The sequence below is a fragment of the Triticum urartu genome, chromosome 2A, assembly GCF_056163025.1.
Source record: "Triticum urartu cultivar PI428250 chromosome 2A, HENAU_Tu73, whole genome shotgun sequence".
Lineage (NCBI taxonomy): Eukaryota > Viridiplantae > Streptophyta > Magnoliopsida > Poales > Poaceae > Triticum > Triticum urartu.
Window position 1 is genome coordinate 201,222,254 of NC_141874.1, and position 17,771 is coordinate 201,240,024.

The following is a 17,771-nucleotide window of genomic DNA, read 5'->3' on the forward strand; positions in this document are numbered from 1 at the left end:
TGAGGTGTTGTCATCATAATTTTATCATTGCAATTCTGGAATACTTGAGTTTAGTACGCCGACATCGAAAATCTCTTTTATGCAGTTCATTGGTGAGATAACCTCGATGCCACCCAGTACTGGGGCGGGAGTTCGGGAGTATCGCCATAACTTGTATAACAGATGCTTTTCGAAGGTTGAGGTAGATGGTTTCCGAAGTTTTTCTCGGTTATGTGTTGAAGGATGGATACAGCTCGATGTAGGATTTGCTAGTTTGGGTGAGATATTATGCTTCCCCTGTATCCCCAACACCTGATTGCATAACCGGAAAGGTTCGGAAGTTTCATAGGTGGGAATTCTAGTAGTTCTAGTTCTTCTTCCACGGATATTGGTTTGAGATTGGGATTTCTTACCGATTATTCGTTCTTGAGCCGTACCTTGTTGATTTATTTATCTACCTTAATTCTACATGGCTTTTCAATTTATGGATATGTGACCATTTCAAGAGGAATGCATTCGTTCATTTTGTTCGGATGTGATGATTTTATGTTACAATTTTCATTCCGTTGGTTTCAGCTTCATTTATCTGTCTATGTGCTAATGGTGGTCAACCTCTTCAGGATGGCTCCCGCTAAGAGCATCAGTCAGAATCAGAATCAAGATCTGCCACCACCTCCACCTCCTCCGAAGGCATGGTAAGTTGTGATGGCCGCAACCAATGCAAACACACAGTTAATCATGCAAATTCTCCAAGAGCGCAATCAAGGCAGCCAAGGGAATCAAGGAAACAATCAGAATCATTTTGCTACACTGAACCAGTTCCTTGTTAATGGGCCAAAGACGTTCAGCAATTGTGTTGAGGCAACCGATGCTGACGATTGGCTTGTGGAACTGTGTAAGCATTTTGAGTGCAGCAACATCAGGCCTGAAGATTTCGTCAAGTTCGCTTCCTTCCAACTCAAAGATCAAGCTGCAGAATGGTTCCAGCAGTACAAGGACTCCAGAGGTGGACGTGTTATCTCTTGGGATGAATTCCGTCAAGATTTCCGAGCTCATCACATCCCTCAAAGCGTGGTTGAAAGTAAGCGTGAGGAATTCCGCAACCTGAAGCAAGGCTCTTTGTCTGTCTATGACTACAACAAGTTGTTCCAGAAGCTCGCCCGCTTTGCCAAGCAGGACGTCCCTGATGAGAAGAGCATGATATACCAGTTCAGGGGTGGTCTCAGAGAAGAAATTCAGCTAGCTCTTGTCCTCTTTGAGCCCTTGAGGTACGATGAGTTCACAACATGGCACTGAAGCAAGAGGCTGCTCAGTTGAGGTGTGATGCTTCCAAGAAGTGAGTCAGAGATGTTACTCCTTCCTCTACTCAAGTGGCCAAGCAGCAGAAGTATTGGCTTCCTCCTCCTCCGTTCCGTCAGCCGTATCAGCAGAAGAGCAAAGGTGGCAGTGGTTCTTCCCACCCACCCAACCCTGGCTTTCAGAACAAGACTTCGTCTCAACCTCCAAGATCGAGTGCTCAGTACCACCGTCCGCTTTCAGAGGTTACGTGCAACAAGTGCCAACAGAAGGGTCACTATGCCAACAAGTGTTTCAACCAGAGGCGTCTTCTTCCTCCTCCTGTGAGATCGGCAAGTACAGCTATGGTCAAGCATAACACCAAGTCCGCCAAGGTCAACTTGCTGAATGCAGCTCAGGGAGAGGAATCACCAGATGTGATCATGGGTAACCTTCCTGTTAATGACATTCCTGCAAAAGTTCTTTTCGACACTGGTGCATCTTTATCATTTTTATCGAAGCCTTTTTCATCAAGGCATGATGTGCATACTATTGATTTGCCTAAGCCGATAGCGGTTTCTTCTCCGGGTTTGTTCATGAACACCAAAATGATGGCTCCGGATGTTACTATCACCTTGGGCGATTACAAGTTCCTTTCTTCTCCTATGGTTCTTGGTAACTCGGATATTGATCTTATTCTCGGAATGGATTGGCTTACTAAGCACAAGGCACATCTTGATTGTGCAGCCAGGCAGATTCAATTGACTCATTCGTCTAAGGATGTAATTGTCTTTGCCTCTCTTGATGATACTATCCGTCTGTTTTCTCTCAATGAGAAGGGTGAACTGGATGCTATCTCGCAAATTCCAGTCGTTTGCGAATATCAAGACATCTTTCCAGAAGAGCTTCCAGGAATGCCTCCGCATCGGCCAGTTGAATTCGTTATTGATCTTGAGCCCGGTACGGAACCTGTGTGCAAACGCCCTTACAAGCTCGGACCTGAAGAGTTGAAGGAGCTGAAGAAGCAACTCGATGAGCAAGAAATAATGGGTCTCATCCGGCCTAGTTCTTCTCCGTGGGGTTGTGGTGTTCTTTTTGTGAAGAAGAAGGATGGAACGGGCCGACTTTGTGTTGATTACCATCCATTGAACAAGAAGACCATCAAGAACAAATACCCACTTCCCAACATCAATGAGTTGTTCGAACAACTCAAAGGTGCCCAAGTATTCTCCAAGCTTGATCTTCGTATGGGTTATCATCAGATTTGAATTCGTGAGCAAGATATTCCCAAGACGGCTTTCAGAACTAGCTTTGGTTCATATGAATACACTGTCATGTCTTTTGGCCTCGTCAATGCTCCTCCGACGTTCTCTCGCATGATGAATTTCATCTTCAACGCCTACACCAATGACTTCGTTTTGTTCTATCTCGACGACATTGTGGTTTTCTCAAAGAACAAGGAAGATCATGCCAAGCACTTGCGTTTGGTTCTTGATAAGCTCAGGGAACATCAGTTCTACGCCAAGTTCTCCAAGTGTGAATTTTGGCTCGATGAGGTTCTTTATCTTGGTCATATCATCTCCGCCAAGGGCATTGCCGTGAATCCTGAGAAGGTGTCTGCAATTGTGAATTGGGAACCTCCTCAGAACATGAAGCAACTTCGTAGCTTCCTCGGTCTTGCAAGCTACTGCCGAAGATTCGTTGAAAACTTTTCTAAGATCGCGAAGCCTCTCTCTAATCTTCTCCAGAAGCACGTCAAGTACGTTTGGTCTCTGGAGTGTGATATTGCTTTCAACACTTTGAAAGAGAAATTGATCACTGCTCCAGTTCTGACTCTGCCTGATGAATCCAAGCCGTACGAGGTCTTTTGTGATGCCTCTCTCCAAGGTCTTGGCGCCGTGTTGATGCAAGAGAAGAAAGTTGTTGCTTATACCTCTCGCCAGTTGAAGCCTAATGAGAAGAACTACCCCACTCATGATCTCGAGTTGGCGGTAGTTGTGCATGCTCTTTTGACTTGGAGACATCTTCTATTGGGAAGAAAAGTGGACATTTTCACTGATCACAAGAGTCTCAAGTACATCTTCACTCAGCCTAATCTCAACCTCAGGCAGACTCTATGGGTCGAAATGATTCAAGAGTATAATCCGAGTATTGAGTATACTCCAGGCAAGGCCAATGTGATTGCTGACGCATTGAGCAGAAAAGCGTATTGCAACAGTCTGATTCTCAAGCCTTATCAACCCGAGCTTTGTGAGGCTTTCCGCAAACTTAATCTGCAAGTTGTTCCTCAAGGTTTCCTCGCCAACCTTCAAGTCTCTCCTACCTTGGAAGATCAGATTCGCCAAGCCAAGCTTCTTGATGCTATGGTGAAAAAGGTGAAGATTGGGATTGCCAAGAGTCAACCCAAGTACAAGTGTTACCGCCTTGATGACAAGGATACTCTCTTCTTCGAGGATCGAATTGTTGTACCCAAAGGTGACCTCCGTAAAGTGATCATGAACGAGGCTCACAATTCTCTCCTCTCCATCCACCCTGGGAGTACAAAGATGTATCAGTACCTCAAGCAAGCTTATTGGTGGACTCGAATCAAGCGAGAAATTGCTCAATTCGTGAATGAATGCGATGTCTGCAGAAGAGTGAAGGCAGAACACCAAAGGCCAGCTGGTCTCCTCCAACCTCTTGCCATTCCAGAATGGAAGTTTGACCACATTGAAATGGACTTCGTGACTGGGTTTCCAAAGTCCAAGCGTGGCAATGATGCTATATTTGTTGTCATCGACAAACTCACCAAAGTGGCTCACTTTCTGCCTATCAAAGAGTCGATCACTGCAGCTCAATTGGCGGAACTCTATACCTCTCGGATTGTCTCTTTGCACAGTATTCCTCAAGTGATCTCTTCAGACCGTGGCAGCATCTTTACCTCAAAGTTTTGGGATTCTTTTCAGAAGGCCTTGGGCACCAACATCCGCTTCAACACAGCTTTCCATCCTCAAACTAGCAGTCAAGTCGAGCGTGTCAACCAGATTCTTGAAGATATGCTCAGGGCTTGTGTGATCTCCTTCGGCATGAAGTGGGAGGATTGTCTTTCTTATGCTGAATTCTCCTACAACAATAGTTTTCAAGCAAGTTCGGGCAAGGCCCCATTTGAAATTCTGTATGGCAGGAAGTGTCGTACCCCTCTCAACTGGTCTGAAACCGATGAACGTCAGCTTTTGGGCAATGACTTAATCACAGAGACAGAGGAAATGTGCAAAGTCATTCGTGATAACCTCAAAGCAGCCCAATCCCGCCAGAAGAGCTACTATGATAGTAAGCACCGTGATTTGGCTTTCGAGATCGGAGATCATGTTTACCTCCGCGTCTCTCCTATGAAAGGTACTCGTCGCTTCGGTATCAAAGGGAAGCTCGCCCCTAGATACGTGGGACCTTTCAAGATTGTCAGCAGGAGAGGCGATCTCGCCTATCAACTCGAGCTTCCTTCAAACTTTGCAAATGTTCATGACGTGTTCCATGTCTCTCAGCTTCGAAAGTGCTTCAAGACTCCTGACCGCACCGTCAACTTCGATGACATTGAGCTCCAAGAAGATCTCTCTTATCATGAGCACCCAGTTGCTATTCTCGAAGAGACTGAACGCAAGACTCGCAACAAGTCAATCAAATTTCTTAAAGTCAAGTGGTCACACCATTCCGACCGTGAAGCTACCTGGGAACGCGAGGATCACCTCCGTTCTGAGTACCCGGTGTTCTTTCAGTCCTAAATCTCGGGACGAGATCCTTTCGTAGTGGTGGAGTGTTGTAACACCCCGGATGTAACTTATCCAATTTGTACTCCAACTCTTGCCGTTTCCGGCGTTAAGTTATTTTATTTTCTCGGGTTCGGGTCTTTGTCTTCGTGTGTTGTTGTCGTTGTCATGCATCTCATATCATGTCATCATGTGCATTGCATTTGCATACGTGTTCGCCTCTTGCATTCGAGCATTTTCCCCGTTGTCCGTTTTGCATTCCGGCGCTTCGTTCTCCTCCGGTGGTCAATTCTACTTTTCTTTCGTGTGTGGGGATTAAACATTTCCGGATTGGACCGAGACTTACCAAGCAGCCTTGGTTTACTACCGGTAGACCGCCTGTCAAGTTTTGTATCATTTGGATTTCGTTTGATACTCCAACGGTTAACCGAGGGACCGAAAAGGCCTCATGTGTGTTGCAGCCCAACACCCCTCTATTTTGGCCCAAAACCCACCAAACTCTGCTCCATCATATAGAGTGTTCGATCACGATTGCGTGGCCGAAAACCGCACCTCATTTGGACTCTCCTAGCTCCCTCTATGCCTATTTAAACACCCCCCCCTCGAAATTTCGGATCTCCTTCCTCCCCGAAACCCTAAAAATCCGCTCGCACCGCGCCGGACACGTCCGTTTTCCACCGGACAAATTGCGCCCAGCCACGTGGCACCCGCCGCCGCCTCCCACCGCGCGGCTCGGGAGCCCACGGCCGGCCCCCGCGGCCCGCTTCCCGCGCCGCCTCCCACCGGCTCGCCCGCGCCGCCCACCATCCTCCGCTCCGGCGCCGAGCAGGCCAGCCCCGCTACACGCCATCGCCGGGGGCCGCGCCAGATCTGGCCGCCAGCGCCGCCCCGGCCGCCGTCTCCCTCCTCGCCGACCCCGTCGGACGCCGCCTCCTTCCGCGCCAGCCGCCGCCTCCCTCGACTCCCGCCGCCCCTCCTCCGCGCCGCCCCGGCGAGTTCGCCGGCGAGCTCGAACTCCGGCCGTCTACAGTGCTCCGTCCGCCTCGATTTCTGTGCGCGAGATCTAGATCCAAAAAACCCTAATCCGGAGGTTGAATTTTTCCTAAGTCCCAGAAATTCCAGTCCAAGTGCACATGTTCATGACCCCGTAACTTTGCATCCGTAACTCCGATTTATGCATATAGCATATCAAAATGTTCAACTCAGAGAGTACATCATTTCATTCCATTGCATCATTTTCATTTGAGTTCATCTTGATGCCCGAAATGTTATTAGAAGAGGGCTACTTGAGTTAATTGTCAGATCTGCTACTTCATCTTAGACATTTGTCATTTTTGCCATGATTGTTGTGTGCATGATATGCCCTGATGCTCTACATATGTTTTGTTAAGAGTTTTGTCATCTTTCCAGAGGTGCAACCCATGTATTTTTGTGATGTTTGTGGTGACTAGTGCAAGCTTGCAAAGTGAGGCATTTGGTAATTCTGTTTTCAGGAACTTAGTAATTTCACTAAGTCCTGGAGCTATTTATCTCATGATGCCATATGTTTTTGTTGTTTCCTAGTGATCTGTGCCTCTTTTGAGGATGATCAGTAAAGGAGTTTTGTTAATATTGTGGTGCTCTATCTATCCATGTCTTTGTTTGCAATTATGGAGCACCCTAGCTTGAGTCAATCGAGCTCTACTTTTACTACTTTGTGAATCTGGGCAGATTGTCAACTTGTTTGCAATTTTGCCGATGATGTTGTAGTTGATCCATGCATGCTATGCTATTGTTCTTGCCATGTCTAACTTGAATTTTGTGCCTTCTTAATGGATGTATGCTTGTCTTGCCATGACTTGCACCGTGGTGAGTGCATCGAGCTCGTAAACATGCCTACTTGAGTTAAGTTTCAGCATGTGCCAGTTTTCACTGTCTGAAAACTAATTATGTTTTTGCGATGTTTGTGTGCTTGTTAGTATATTTTCTGATCCCTTTTGGCTCAAGGTCACTAAAGGACTTTTGTTAAGCTATTTGAGTAGCTCCATGCTATGTTTTACTTTGTCATGTTCAGGTCCTGTAGCATGTTGTTTTGTTGCTCCGAAGAGAGCTACTTGGTCTGAAATTCCAGACAAGTGTTAATTTCACTAAGTCTGAGATCTGTTTGCCATTTGCATTTTTGCCATGCTTGTTTGAACCTGTTAATGGATGAATTGGCCGTAGCTCAGTGCTAGACTTTTGTTAAGCATCTTGAATGCTTCCCTGCCATGTATTTTGATGCCATGTTTGAGTGCTGTAGCATGTTCATCTCATTGCATTTAGTTGGCTACTTGCTGTAAATCGCAGACCGGTGTCATATTTGAATCGCTTGCCATTTTCAAACCGTAACTCCGATTCCGGCGTTCTTTATATCGTTTTCAAGCGATTTCATCTCATCTTTCCAGTGGCATACTTGCATTTCCAAGTTGAGTCTAGGTTCATGCATTTCTTGTCACATCTCGCATATGCATCCCGCATAGCATCCCGCATAGCATATCATCTTTGCATCATATTGTTTGAGCTTTGCACGTGGTTGATTGTGTCCTTATTGCTTGTTTGCCTTGTTTGGGTAGATCCGGGAGACGAGTTCGCTAACGAGGAGCCCGTTGAGTTTGCTTTCGAGGATCCAGTCAACTCTGACAGCTTTGCAGGCAAGATGATCATACCCTCAAAATCACTACTATCTTTGCTATGCTAGTTTGCTCGCTCTTTTTCTATGCCAATGCTACGATGCCTACCATTTGCTTGCCAGCCTCCCAAATTGCCATGTCAAACCTCTAACCCACCATGTCCTAGCAAACCGTTGATTGGCTATGTTACCACTTTGCTCAGCCCCTCTTATAGCGTTGTTAGTTGCAGGTGAAGATTGGAGGCCGTTCCTTGTTTGGAACATTTATTTACTTGTTGGGATATCATTATATTGCCATGTTATCTTAATGCATCTATATACTTGGTAAAGGGTGGAAGGCTTGGCCTCTCGCCTAGTGTTTTGTTCCACTCTTGCCGCCCTAGTTTCCGTCATATCGGTGTTATGTTCCCGGATTTTGCGTTCCTTACGCGGTTGGGTTATAATGGGAACCCCTTGATAGTTCACCTTGATTAAAGCTTTTCCAGAAATGCCCAACCTTGGTTTTACCATTTGCCACCTAGCCTTTTCTTTCCCTTGGGTTCTGCAGACTCAAGGGTCATCTTATTTTAACCCCCCCCCCCCCGGGCAAGTGCTCCTCTGAGTGTTGGTCCAACCGAGCGATGTCCGAGGCTACCAGGGGCAACTCTGGGCTGGCCTACCCGACGTCTTGCTCATCTGAGTGTGCCCTGAGAACGAGATATGTGCAGCTCCTATCGGGATTTGTCGGCACATTCGGGCGGTGTTGCTGGTCTTGTTTTAACCTGTCGAAGTGTCTTGAAGAACCGAGATACCGAGTCTGATCGGAACGTCTTGGGAGGAGGTCTATTCCTTCGTTGACCGTGAGAGCTTGTCATGGGCTAAGTTGGGACTCCCCTGCAGGGATTGAACTTTCGAAAGTTGTGCCCGCGGTTATGGGCAGATGGGAATTTGTTGATGTCCGGTTGTAGATAACTTGAACCTTAACTTAATTAAAATGAATCAACTGAGTGTGTTACCGTGATGGCCTCTTCTCGGCGGGGTCCGGGAAGTGGACACGGTGTTGGAGTAATATTTGCAGGTTGCTCTCTAGTTTCTCGCTCGCGCTTTGCCTCCTCTTCTCGCTCTTTTTTGCGATTAAGTTAGCCACCATATATGCTAGTCGCTTGCTGCAGCTCCACTTATATTTACCTTATCCTACCTATTTAGCTTAAATAGTCTTGATCGCGAGGGTGCGAGATTGCTGAGTCCCTGTGACTCACAGATTACTATTACACCAGATGCAGGTCCAGGTGATACCGCTCCAGTTGACGCGTTTGAGCTCAAGTGGGAGTTCAACGAGGACTCTCAGCGTTACTATGTTTCTTTTCCTGATGATCAGTAGTGGTGCCCTGTTGGGGGTGATCGGGACCATGTCGCATGTTGGGTTATCTTTCATTTTGGCGCCATAGTCGGGCCATGAGTGTTTGGATGATGTATGTTATTTATGTACTTGATTGACGTGGCGAGTGTAAGCCAACTATGTTATCCCTTTTCATTATCTATATTACATGGGATGTTTGTGATGATTACCTGACTTGCGACATATGCCTTCAATGCGATTATGCCTCTAAGTCATGCCTCGACACGTGGGAGATATAGTCGCATCGAGGGTGTTACAAACTGCCCTATGGGTTGGGCCGGGCAGTACACCCACTATTGTTCTTGAAGCCATGATTTCACATGACTTGTGGATTTGGCATTGCTTCTTTGGATGGCCGAGGTCTCTCAATGATATAAATGTACTGCATAGGTCATATCTTTTTGCTCAGCTAGCTAGTGGAAAACTCGGTTTGCTTCTTTGGTGTGTTCCAAACTCGGTTTGCCATTGTTCGACGTCCTGCTTGCTTCTGGGATAAGAAACTCCTCTCAAATATCATGACTGCATGTGTAATTCTTCACAACATAATCATCGAGAATAAGAGGGATGTAAACTTAGATTTTTACTATGAAAATATTGGTAGTCGTGTCAAGCCTGCCAGGAATCCAGATCAGATCAATTCATTTTTTGAGACCAAACAGAAGATTGAGGACAATGCCACACACACCCAGCTTCGTAATGATCTCATTGAGTACTAGTGGCAAATGTATGAGAGATAGACTCCCATTTTATTCATTTGTATTCATTTGTGATTTGAACAATTATTTTAATTCCGGACCATTTGTTATTGTTTTAATTATTCAGATTTATATTGCTGTTGTATTGAGATTTTGTGTCTTTGGAGATGCAAACTTGGGCAGCCCGGTACATATTGGAGCACATGGATGACATGGGTCTCCCGATTGTGATCGCTCTGTGGCCGGTGACCAGGATAGCAAGCATACTTACTACTCCTATATACAGTACATACAAGTAAAGTAAAGAAAGTAGAAAAGGTAAATATCATCACATTGTGTTTACTTGGTTTGACCACCGTTGGAGTCTGACAAGTCAGAAGGGAGACTAGAGAGCAAGCCATCCGCGCGCGTGACTGAGCTCCCACTTTTCCAAACCATGGGGCAGCGGCACCACCACCGCACCGCTGCCCACCCTTAGGGACGCCGGCGCCTTGCTCCTCCTCCTCCTCAGAGCACCAAGCCGGCGCCGGCGTCTTCCCCTTGCTCCATTTCTTCTCCTCAAGTGGCCGACCCGCCGGCGTGTCCCCCCTGCACCCTCTGCTCTGCTCGCGTGCGGCACCAACACGACGCCGGCGTCTTCCTCCTCCGCCTCGCCTAGGAAGGAGTCGCGCGCCTCTCTCCATCATGTCGTCACCTCTCTCCGTCGTCGCCGGATGCTTCTTGCTCCTCGCCGCATCCGCCATCCCCGGATGCGTATGCGTCAACGACGACTACAGCATGCAGACCATCGCGACGTCCCTCGGCGCGGACCGTGCTCTGGGGTGGGGCAACGACTCATCCCCGTGCACCCACGGCTGGACCGGAGTTGTGTGCAATGAGCGTGGGAGGGTGACGGCGATCCGCGCGCGCAACGCCAGCCTGAACGGCACGCTGCCGGGGGAGATTGCGTTGCCGTGGCTGAAGGAGCTGGACCTGCGGGACAACGCCATCACCGGCCAGCTCCCCAGCACCGTCTTCCTCCGGCTGGACAACAACAACTTCACGTCCGTGGCCGTTGGGTTCTTGGCCGGCGCGAGATCGCTGCAGGTAATGATCTACTGTACTTTGTTAGTTCGATATATAATTCAGTTAAGTTCATTCTCAGTTGCTCAATGTGCCAACTCTGTGCTTGACTTGAATGATGAATTAGCAGCTCACTTCAGTTCAGTTTAGGATTAGGAATAGCGCTCGAAAACGTTTCAGGCAGTTAGTCAATTTTGCTTCAGACGTATGCTTTTTCTGAAAGATAGCAGATTTGGGTGGATGAACACATGGTTAAGGAATCTTATGAGGTAGGAGTAGTGTTTTCTTTCTTTGTTTCTTTACATTGGGAGAGGTAAAGGGAGCAGAGGGAAAGGCAGCGGCTGGCACAATATACTGCTTGTAGATCATTGAGGAGTGCAACCCACCCAGTGTCACAATTCTGAACTCTGCAATCTTTCAGAATTTCTGGTGCAACTAATGCCCCTCTACTCATTTTCCTTTTATTCACTTTGTTCAACCGAGTAGAATTGCTTAGTCGGCTGTTGGCTTTATTAGTTGAAAATTTGCAAGTGGTTGCTTAATGAGTCTTCTTCACTTATTTAAAGGGACGCCAAAAGTCTGTGCCTTCTGGTCATTGCTGTTTCTAGATGTTTTACATCTTCAATTTACGAAGTTAATCTTGATAAGTAACTACTCCCTCCGTTCCTAAATATAAGTCTTTGTAGAGATTCCACTATGGACCATATATGGATGTATGTAGATGCATTTTAGAGTGTAGATTCACTTATTTTGCTTCGTATGTAGTTTATAATGAAATCTCTACAAAGACTTATATTTAGGAACGGAAGGAGTAGGTTGCATGGTCTCAACGTTTTCTTAGCATGATCTGATCTCAGTTGACTTATCATCCTACCGTTTGTAAATAATAGGTTTTTTAAACTTGAAAGAGCACACACTTCAGTTATTTCACTTCCCATTGATAAACACCACACAGTAAGCCTGTGTCGATCTAACAAAAAAATCCGTTGGGAAATTTACATGATATTTTCTACAAAGATGCACTCGCATAGTAGTTGTGTTATGCCGTGCGAAAGAAGACACTGACAAAATTTGTAGAAGCAGTTATCTTTCTATTCCAATGTATGTGATACATCTTATGTATGAACCAAGTTTATATTTCAACTCTTTCATATATTTTTCATCATTATTCAATATTTGTCTATCCTTGATTTTCGCCTTCATTACCACTTTGAACATCACTTACTAGTCTAAACTGAAAGGAAAACCATGATGCAGGTTTTCACCATCAGCAACAACTCGCAGCTTGAGGGTTGGGATCTCCCAAACAATCCTCACACGATTGGCAACCTCCAAGACTACATCGCCAACAACGCTAGCATCACCGGGACGCTCTCGAGATTCCTCGGCTCCAGCACGTTCGCCGCCCTCGGCAGTCTCTCTTTGGGGAACAATCGGCTCACCGGCGAGGTTCCGACGACGTTCTCAAGCCGGACCCTCACCCACTTGGATCTGAGTGCTAACTTCCTCTCGGGGCCATTGAACTTCATTGCGAAACTTCCGGAACTCGAAGAACTTCGACTCGACCGGAACAGCTTCACCGGGCCGTTACCTGACTTCAGCGGACTATGGAGCCTCCAGGTGGTTACTCTTGCGCATAACAATCTCACTGGTGTTGTGCCAGCGACCCTAGTCCGACTCGAAGGTCTCTCTTCTGTCACACTAAGGAACAATCTATTCCAAGGGCCACTTCCAGTGTTCGCAGGATCGGTGCAGACTGATGTTGCTGAGGCGTCCCTCGATAGGAGTTTCTGTCGTCCACAGCCCGGGCCATGTGACAGCCAAGGTTGTCAGAATCGTGATTTTGAATCGGATCGGAGCTCCGATGATAGGATCGCAAATCGTAGAATCTTCACTATCAGGATCATAGAAACGTAGATTCTATGAACTAAAATCGTAGAATCATAGAGGTTAGTTTGGATCATAAAGTCGTAGAATCGTATAACAGAATCGCGATTCTGACAACAGCCGTGTCGAGTCCTTCATCACCATCGCCGGGGCACTTCACTACCCACAGATTCTTGCGATGAGCTGGAAGGGGAACCACCCCTGTGACGGGTGGCTCGGTGTCCACTGCGACAAGAGCGGCTCCATCACCGGTGTCAACCTTTGCCGCCTTGGGCTCAACGGCACTATCCACCCCGCTTTCGATGACTTCAAGTCTCTCGTGGCGCTTCTTCTTGCAGGCAACAACATCACCGGCGTTGTACCGCGTTCTATTGCGGGATTGCCGTCTCTCAGGGTCTTGGACGTCTCCCACAACTCTTTGGAGGGCACCATGCCACGATTCCGAAGCACCACGACGATCTGGGCTGAAGGCAACCCGAACCTCACCGTCTCAGGCACCTCCCAGGCGTGCATCTCGAGCTTCGTTGTGGCCGCCATGAGGGTCATTGTTGTTCTGTTTGTTTGATTAGATGGTCTTTGCGATGCTTAAGTACTTGCTTAATTAGCTGCTGTCTGTGATGATTATCTTAGGATCGGTACTCAGTGCTATGTTATCATTTATGCTTGTGCTGCAATTGAACTGAAAAGTAATGTCTCGGCCAGGGCCGTGAGAAGTTGAAAAAAATTGTTTGCTAGTATTTTCACATCTATGTTTTTTTTTTTGAGGAATTTGGCAGTTTTGCTGCCAATATATTAAGTAGGAGAAAACAAATACAAATTCCTTGTTTTACAAGAGGTTGGGGTTAAGGTGTCCCACACCAAGCTAATACAGAACTAGTCAGGCTCAGGTTCTGGTGCTTTTTGAACATCGGCTATCCAGCAGAAGGAGAAAGTCGGTTGCAATATACTCCCTCCGTTTTTATTTACTCTGCATATTAGAGTTGACTGAAGTCAAACTTCGCAAAGTTTGACCAAGTTTATAGAAAACAATATAGACATTTATCATAATAAATCTATACGATGTGAAAGTACATTTAATAATAAATCTAATGTTGTTGATTTGTTATTGTATATCTTAATATTTTTGTATATAAACTTGGTCAAAGTTTGTAAAGCTTGACTTTGACCAAAGCTAATATGCGAACTAAATAAAAACGGAGGGAGTATCTTTCTTCAGTGGATAAAAGAGCAGCTTCATTTAAGAACTTGCGCTCGAGGACTCGCCTGTTACACTCTTTCCATAGATTCCATGCAGTGCAGATTGCAGTGGATACATGTTTCTTGGGCAAGTTGCAGGTGTGCTCGTTTGACCACTCCATGATGGACTCAGTTTCTTGGGCATGAGTGGCCAAAGCAGGGGTGTCACTCCAGTTCGCAACCTGCTGCCAAACTGTTCTAGCATAGGAGCATTTCAGAATAAGGTGCAAAGGGGATTCATCTTCTTGATCACATAGGTTGCATGCATCATTACAGGGAATGCCATGAATCTCCAGATTGTCATTTGTTTGGATTCTTCCCCGAAGCCACAGCCACATGAAGAAACGACACTTGGCAGGAACCGGGGCCTTCCAAAGCTTATCAAATGGTAAGTGGTAGAAGGAACAAAGAAACTGGCAGTGGTACGAGGATGCAGCCGTGTACACCTGGGAGGGGTTCCAGACCCAGCTAATGGTGTCCTCAGTATCTGGTTGGAATGATACCTGCTTCAGACGTAGCCAGACTTGTGTGAGTTGTCGAAGCTCAGAAATCACTGACATCCTTTGCAGCCCAAACATCCAACCATGATCTGTAAGTGTGTGTGCAACAGAAATGTTCTTGCACTTAGAGAGCTTGAAGATGTCAGGAGCAGAGTAGCGCAGAACCTGCCCATCAAGCCATTGATCACACCAGAAACTGGTGCGCTGACCATTGCCAACCGTGACATATCTGGAAGCCGAGAAGAGAGCCAGCCAAGTCATCTTTGTCGCATGCAGGGGATGGAGGAGCAAGACCAAAGGCTTATCCTTATCAGTCCAGTCAAACCACTTCCAGCACAGTCGCAGGGCACGTCAAAATCTTCTGAGACCGAGTACGCCAAAGCCACCCCGAGCTTTGGCACGACACACAGTTTTCCAATTCACAAGAGCCATGCCACCCGCAGCGTCAGGTTTGGAGCGCCACAGAAAATTCCTTCTCAGCTTATCTATTTGTTTGATGATTCAGTTATCCAGCTTGAAAAGGGAGATGAGGTATACGGGGATTGCCGAGAGTACCCAGTTTATCAGCTGAAGGCGAGCATCACTAGATAAAAGCTTACCACACCAACGTTGCAGCCTAGGTACCAGTTTAACAAGAGTTGGCTGGATGTCCGTTCTTGTGATGTTCCTGAAGTGGAGAGGCAAACCCAAGTATTTGCAAGGAAACTGACTGATGGGAACCGGGAAGTTCTGTAGCAGCTCTTGGAGCTTAATATCATCACAAGCAATATGAAGAAGAACACTTTTCTGAACATTGGCCTTGAGCCCAGAGGCAGAACCGAAGAGCAGCAGGATTTGTTTGGTAGTTTGAATGTCTGCTGCCGAAGGAGACATGAACAGAGCCGCGTCATCGGCGTATAGGCTGACCCTGAGCTGAGATGGTGGCAGTCGTAGAGTGCTTAGAGCCCCAACAGAGCAGACTTTGGCAAATAACATGTATGTTTTCCCTAGCAGTCTACAGGATAAAAAGGAAAGCCAAGTATCTTCAACAATCGTGCGAAGTTAGCATTGACTGCAAAACCTGCAAAATTATCATTCAACACTTATGTAGATGGTGGGCAAAACCCCCTTAACACTTTATGTAGAAACTATGCAGAGAGCTACAGAAAGCAATTTGCATGCAAAGTAAGAAAGCATCAATGGATTTGTTCTCTAACACAGTACCATTACCTAAGATCAGGAACATAACTGCAGATCTACCTCTATTCTAATGTGACAAAAGAAGCATCATGTCTCATGGGAGCAACCTATAAAGCAGTAAATAAGTTATGTTACAGTTAGATCGAATTATGTAGTACCGTTTTTCACTGGTAAAAGGGAACATATTAGTAGTTTGGAAAATATCAAGATGGAGGAGGATTACACTCATCTGAAAGGACATGCAAGTATAATTCACAACTATAGGCTGGGATCTTAACTAAATAGGCATGTGGGTACTTGCCGAACGAAACTGATAAACTGAACTAAAATATCATAGAAGACATAGCCAGGGATGGGGTGATCTTACACTGAAACATAGCACTAAAACATGTATCCATTTTGGCATCCAGCTACTTAGCACTATCTTCAAGCCATGTTCCGCATAATACATGGATGTGTATCTCCTCAGAATAATATCTGCGAAGCAAAGGTGCAAAGTACAATGCCGTTATACTAAAATACACAAATTGATCTCATGCTGAAAAGAAAGAAATGAAACACACAAAAAAGAAACTGATGTAAATGAATGTTGCACCCAAGAAAAAAGGAATTAATGGTACTGAACTTTTACTTGTTAATCAGCCTGTAGCATCTTCTAAAGAAATTTGGATTATCCTCGCCTCGAGCGTAATAAGCAAACCCTCTCTTTGTTACTAATTTCAGAAATGAGTGGAATCAACAATAATGGTGGGGATACTGGAATGTGGTAACTACAATGAAACTTGAGTTTCTTTCAGAAAAGACTAACTACAATGAAATTTGAGTTTCTTTCGGAAGGGAGTGGCGCGGGAGATAGTTTCACCTTTCTAACATACTTTCAGTTAAGTTTGGTACCCTCTGAACCCACCCAGAGCAAATAGCACTACAGAATATCCATGACATTAAAGTATCCAAACTGCTAAGAGTATGATGTGACGCTGTGGAGTCCATCTATTATTTGTACTACCAGAAATGCGTTAATTGGTCACATACACTAATTGTGTCACATGCTTTCTGGCAGCCTCTCTGAACAGCAATGACAACAATCCATGAAAAAGAGCACATCACCATTATGCAAACTGAATTTTTTTTTCCTTACCAGAAACTGTCTGTCTGTGCCTAGACTGCATGGCCCATCACCAATGCCGCAAGGGTTTGATGGGGATATGGGCAATCTTGGGTGCATTGGTTAACTTGATTAAGATCCTGCTTGACCAAGTGTGCCTTCTTGAGCTGTGAAACGAGCACAATATGAACTTCTCTACTGCTGATTTTTTAACTGAATTTCACATACCAAACATGGAGCAACTTGTGTCAACAGCACTGCCTACCTGACCACCTGACCACCACATAAAAAATCAGTAATTACATCACTTACCAGGCATTTCATCAGGACCAGCGCAGCAAGACTGCAGCTTGATGGAAAGGTGGTGGAGCACCGGAGGCAGATCCGCAGATGCGTGTCTTATCCCCATCAGAGGCAACAGGAAGGACATGCGGCGACACGCGGAGTGGACCTACGGTGGCGCTGCTCGGTGCCGGTCGAGGAGCAGCGGCCCGCGGCTCCTCCCGTCCCGTGGACCTGCAATGGGACGGAGAGGAAGATGAGCAGCGGCGAGGCAGGAAGAGGAGCTCGCTCGCCGTATCGCCGCCGCTGACCCTTTTTTTTTTTTTTGATAACTCGCTGACCGTTTATTTGGTCGAGAGGAAAACTACTATGGGCCGCTCCTGATTTCTGTGGCTGCTACGGGCTGAATTTGGAGAGGAAGTGATCCAGGCTCTGGGCCCAATTTTAGTGGGAAGAGAGGCCCTAGAAAGCAGAATTAGTTTTTCTAGAAAAGAAAAGGAACCACAGCATCAACATTGAAATCATACGTCACTCCTCGGATTTTGCTTTTTGTAAATTTAGCCATGAATTTAGGAGCTCGAACTTCGAAGCTCACAACTTAGCGAAGTATACTTCATCTCTCGGGGATGGCCACCATGTGTGGTTGGGACACCATAGAGACCTTCCCTTCGTTCCTGTAAACATTGTGACGAATTAATAAAAGCTTCATAAGGTTGTCTAAAAAAAAAATTAGATTACATTCAGTCCAAGCTTGCTCATGAATAATGGAATTTCAACTTTGAAGCTCATAATCTCATCAAGCA

General features: G+C 46.1%; 1 protein-coding gene and 1 long non-coding RNA gene across 2 annotated transcripts; one reads left to right on the top strand and one right to left on the bottom strand.

Annotated features, from left to right (window-relative positions):
- The first annotated feature begins 10,138 nt into the window (after window positions 1-10,138).
- On the top strand, window positions 10,139-13,345 carry LOC125537220 (receptor protein kinase TMK1-like). The gene is made up of 2 exons (XM_048700526.2): window positions 10,139-10,803; window positions 12,037-13,345. The coding sequence occupies exons 1-2, from the start codon at window positions 10,402-10,404 to the stop codon at window positions 12,694-12,696; spliced, it is 1,062 nt and encodes a 353-aa protein (XP_048556483.1). The 5' UTR covers window positions 10,139-10,401; the 3' UTR covers window positions 12,697-13,345.
- A 109-nt stretch (window positions 13,346-13,454) lies between these two features.
- On the bottom strand, window positions 13,455-17,340 carry LOC147984539 (uncharacterized). The gene is made up of 4 exons (XR_015616096.1): window positions 16,999-17,340; window positions 16,720-16,853; window positions 15,949-16,058; window positions 13,455-15,462 (listed from the first exon to the last, which is right to left on the bottom strand). It is a non-coding gene; the product is annotated as an uncharacterized LOC147984539 (long non-coding RNA).
- Window positions 17,341-17,771: the final 431 nt, after the last annotated feature.

Excerpts from the sequence above, each read along its gene's own strand:
- LOC125537220 (XM_048700526.2), top strand. The coding sequence starts at position 10,402 with ATGTCGTCACCTCTCTCCGTCGTCGCCGGATGCTTCTTGCTCCTCGCC. Across the intron at positions 10,804-12,036 it reads CCGGCGCGAGATCGCTGCAG|GTTTTCACCATCAGCAACAA; the intron begins GTAATGATCTAC and ends ACCATGATGCAG.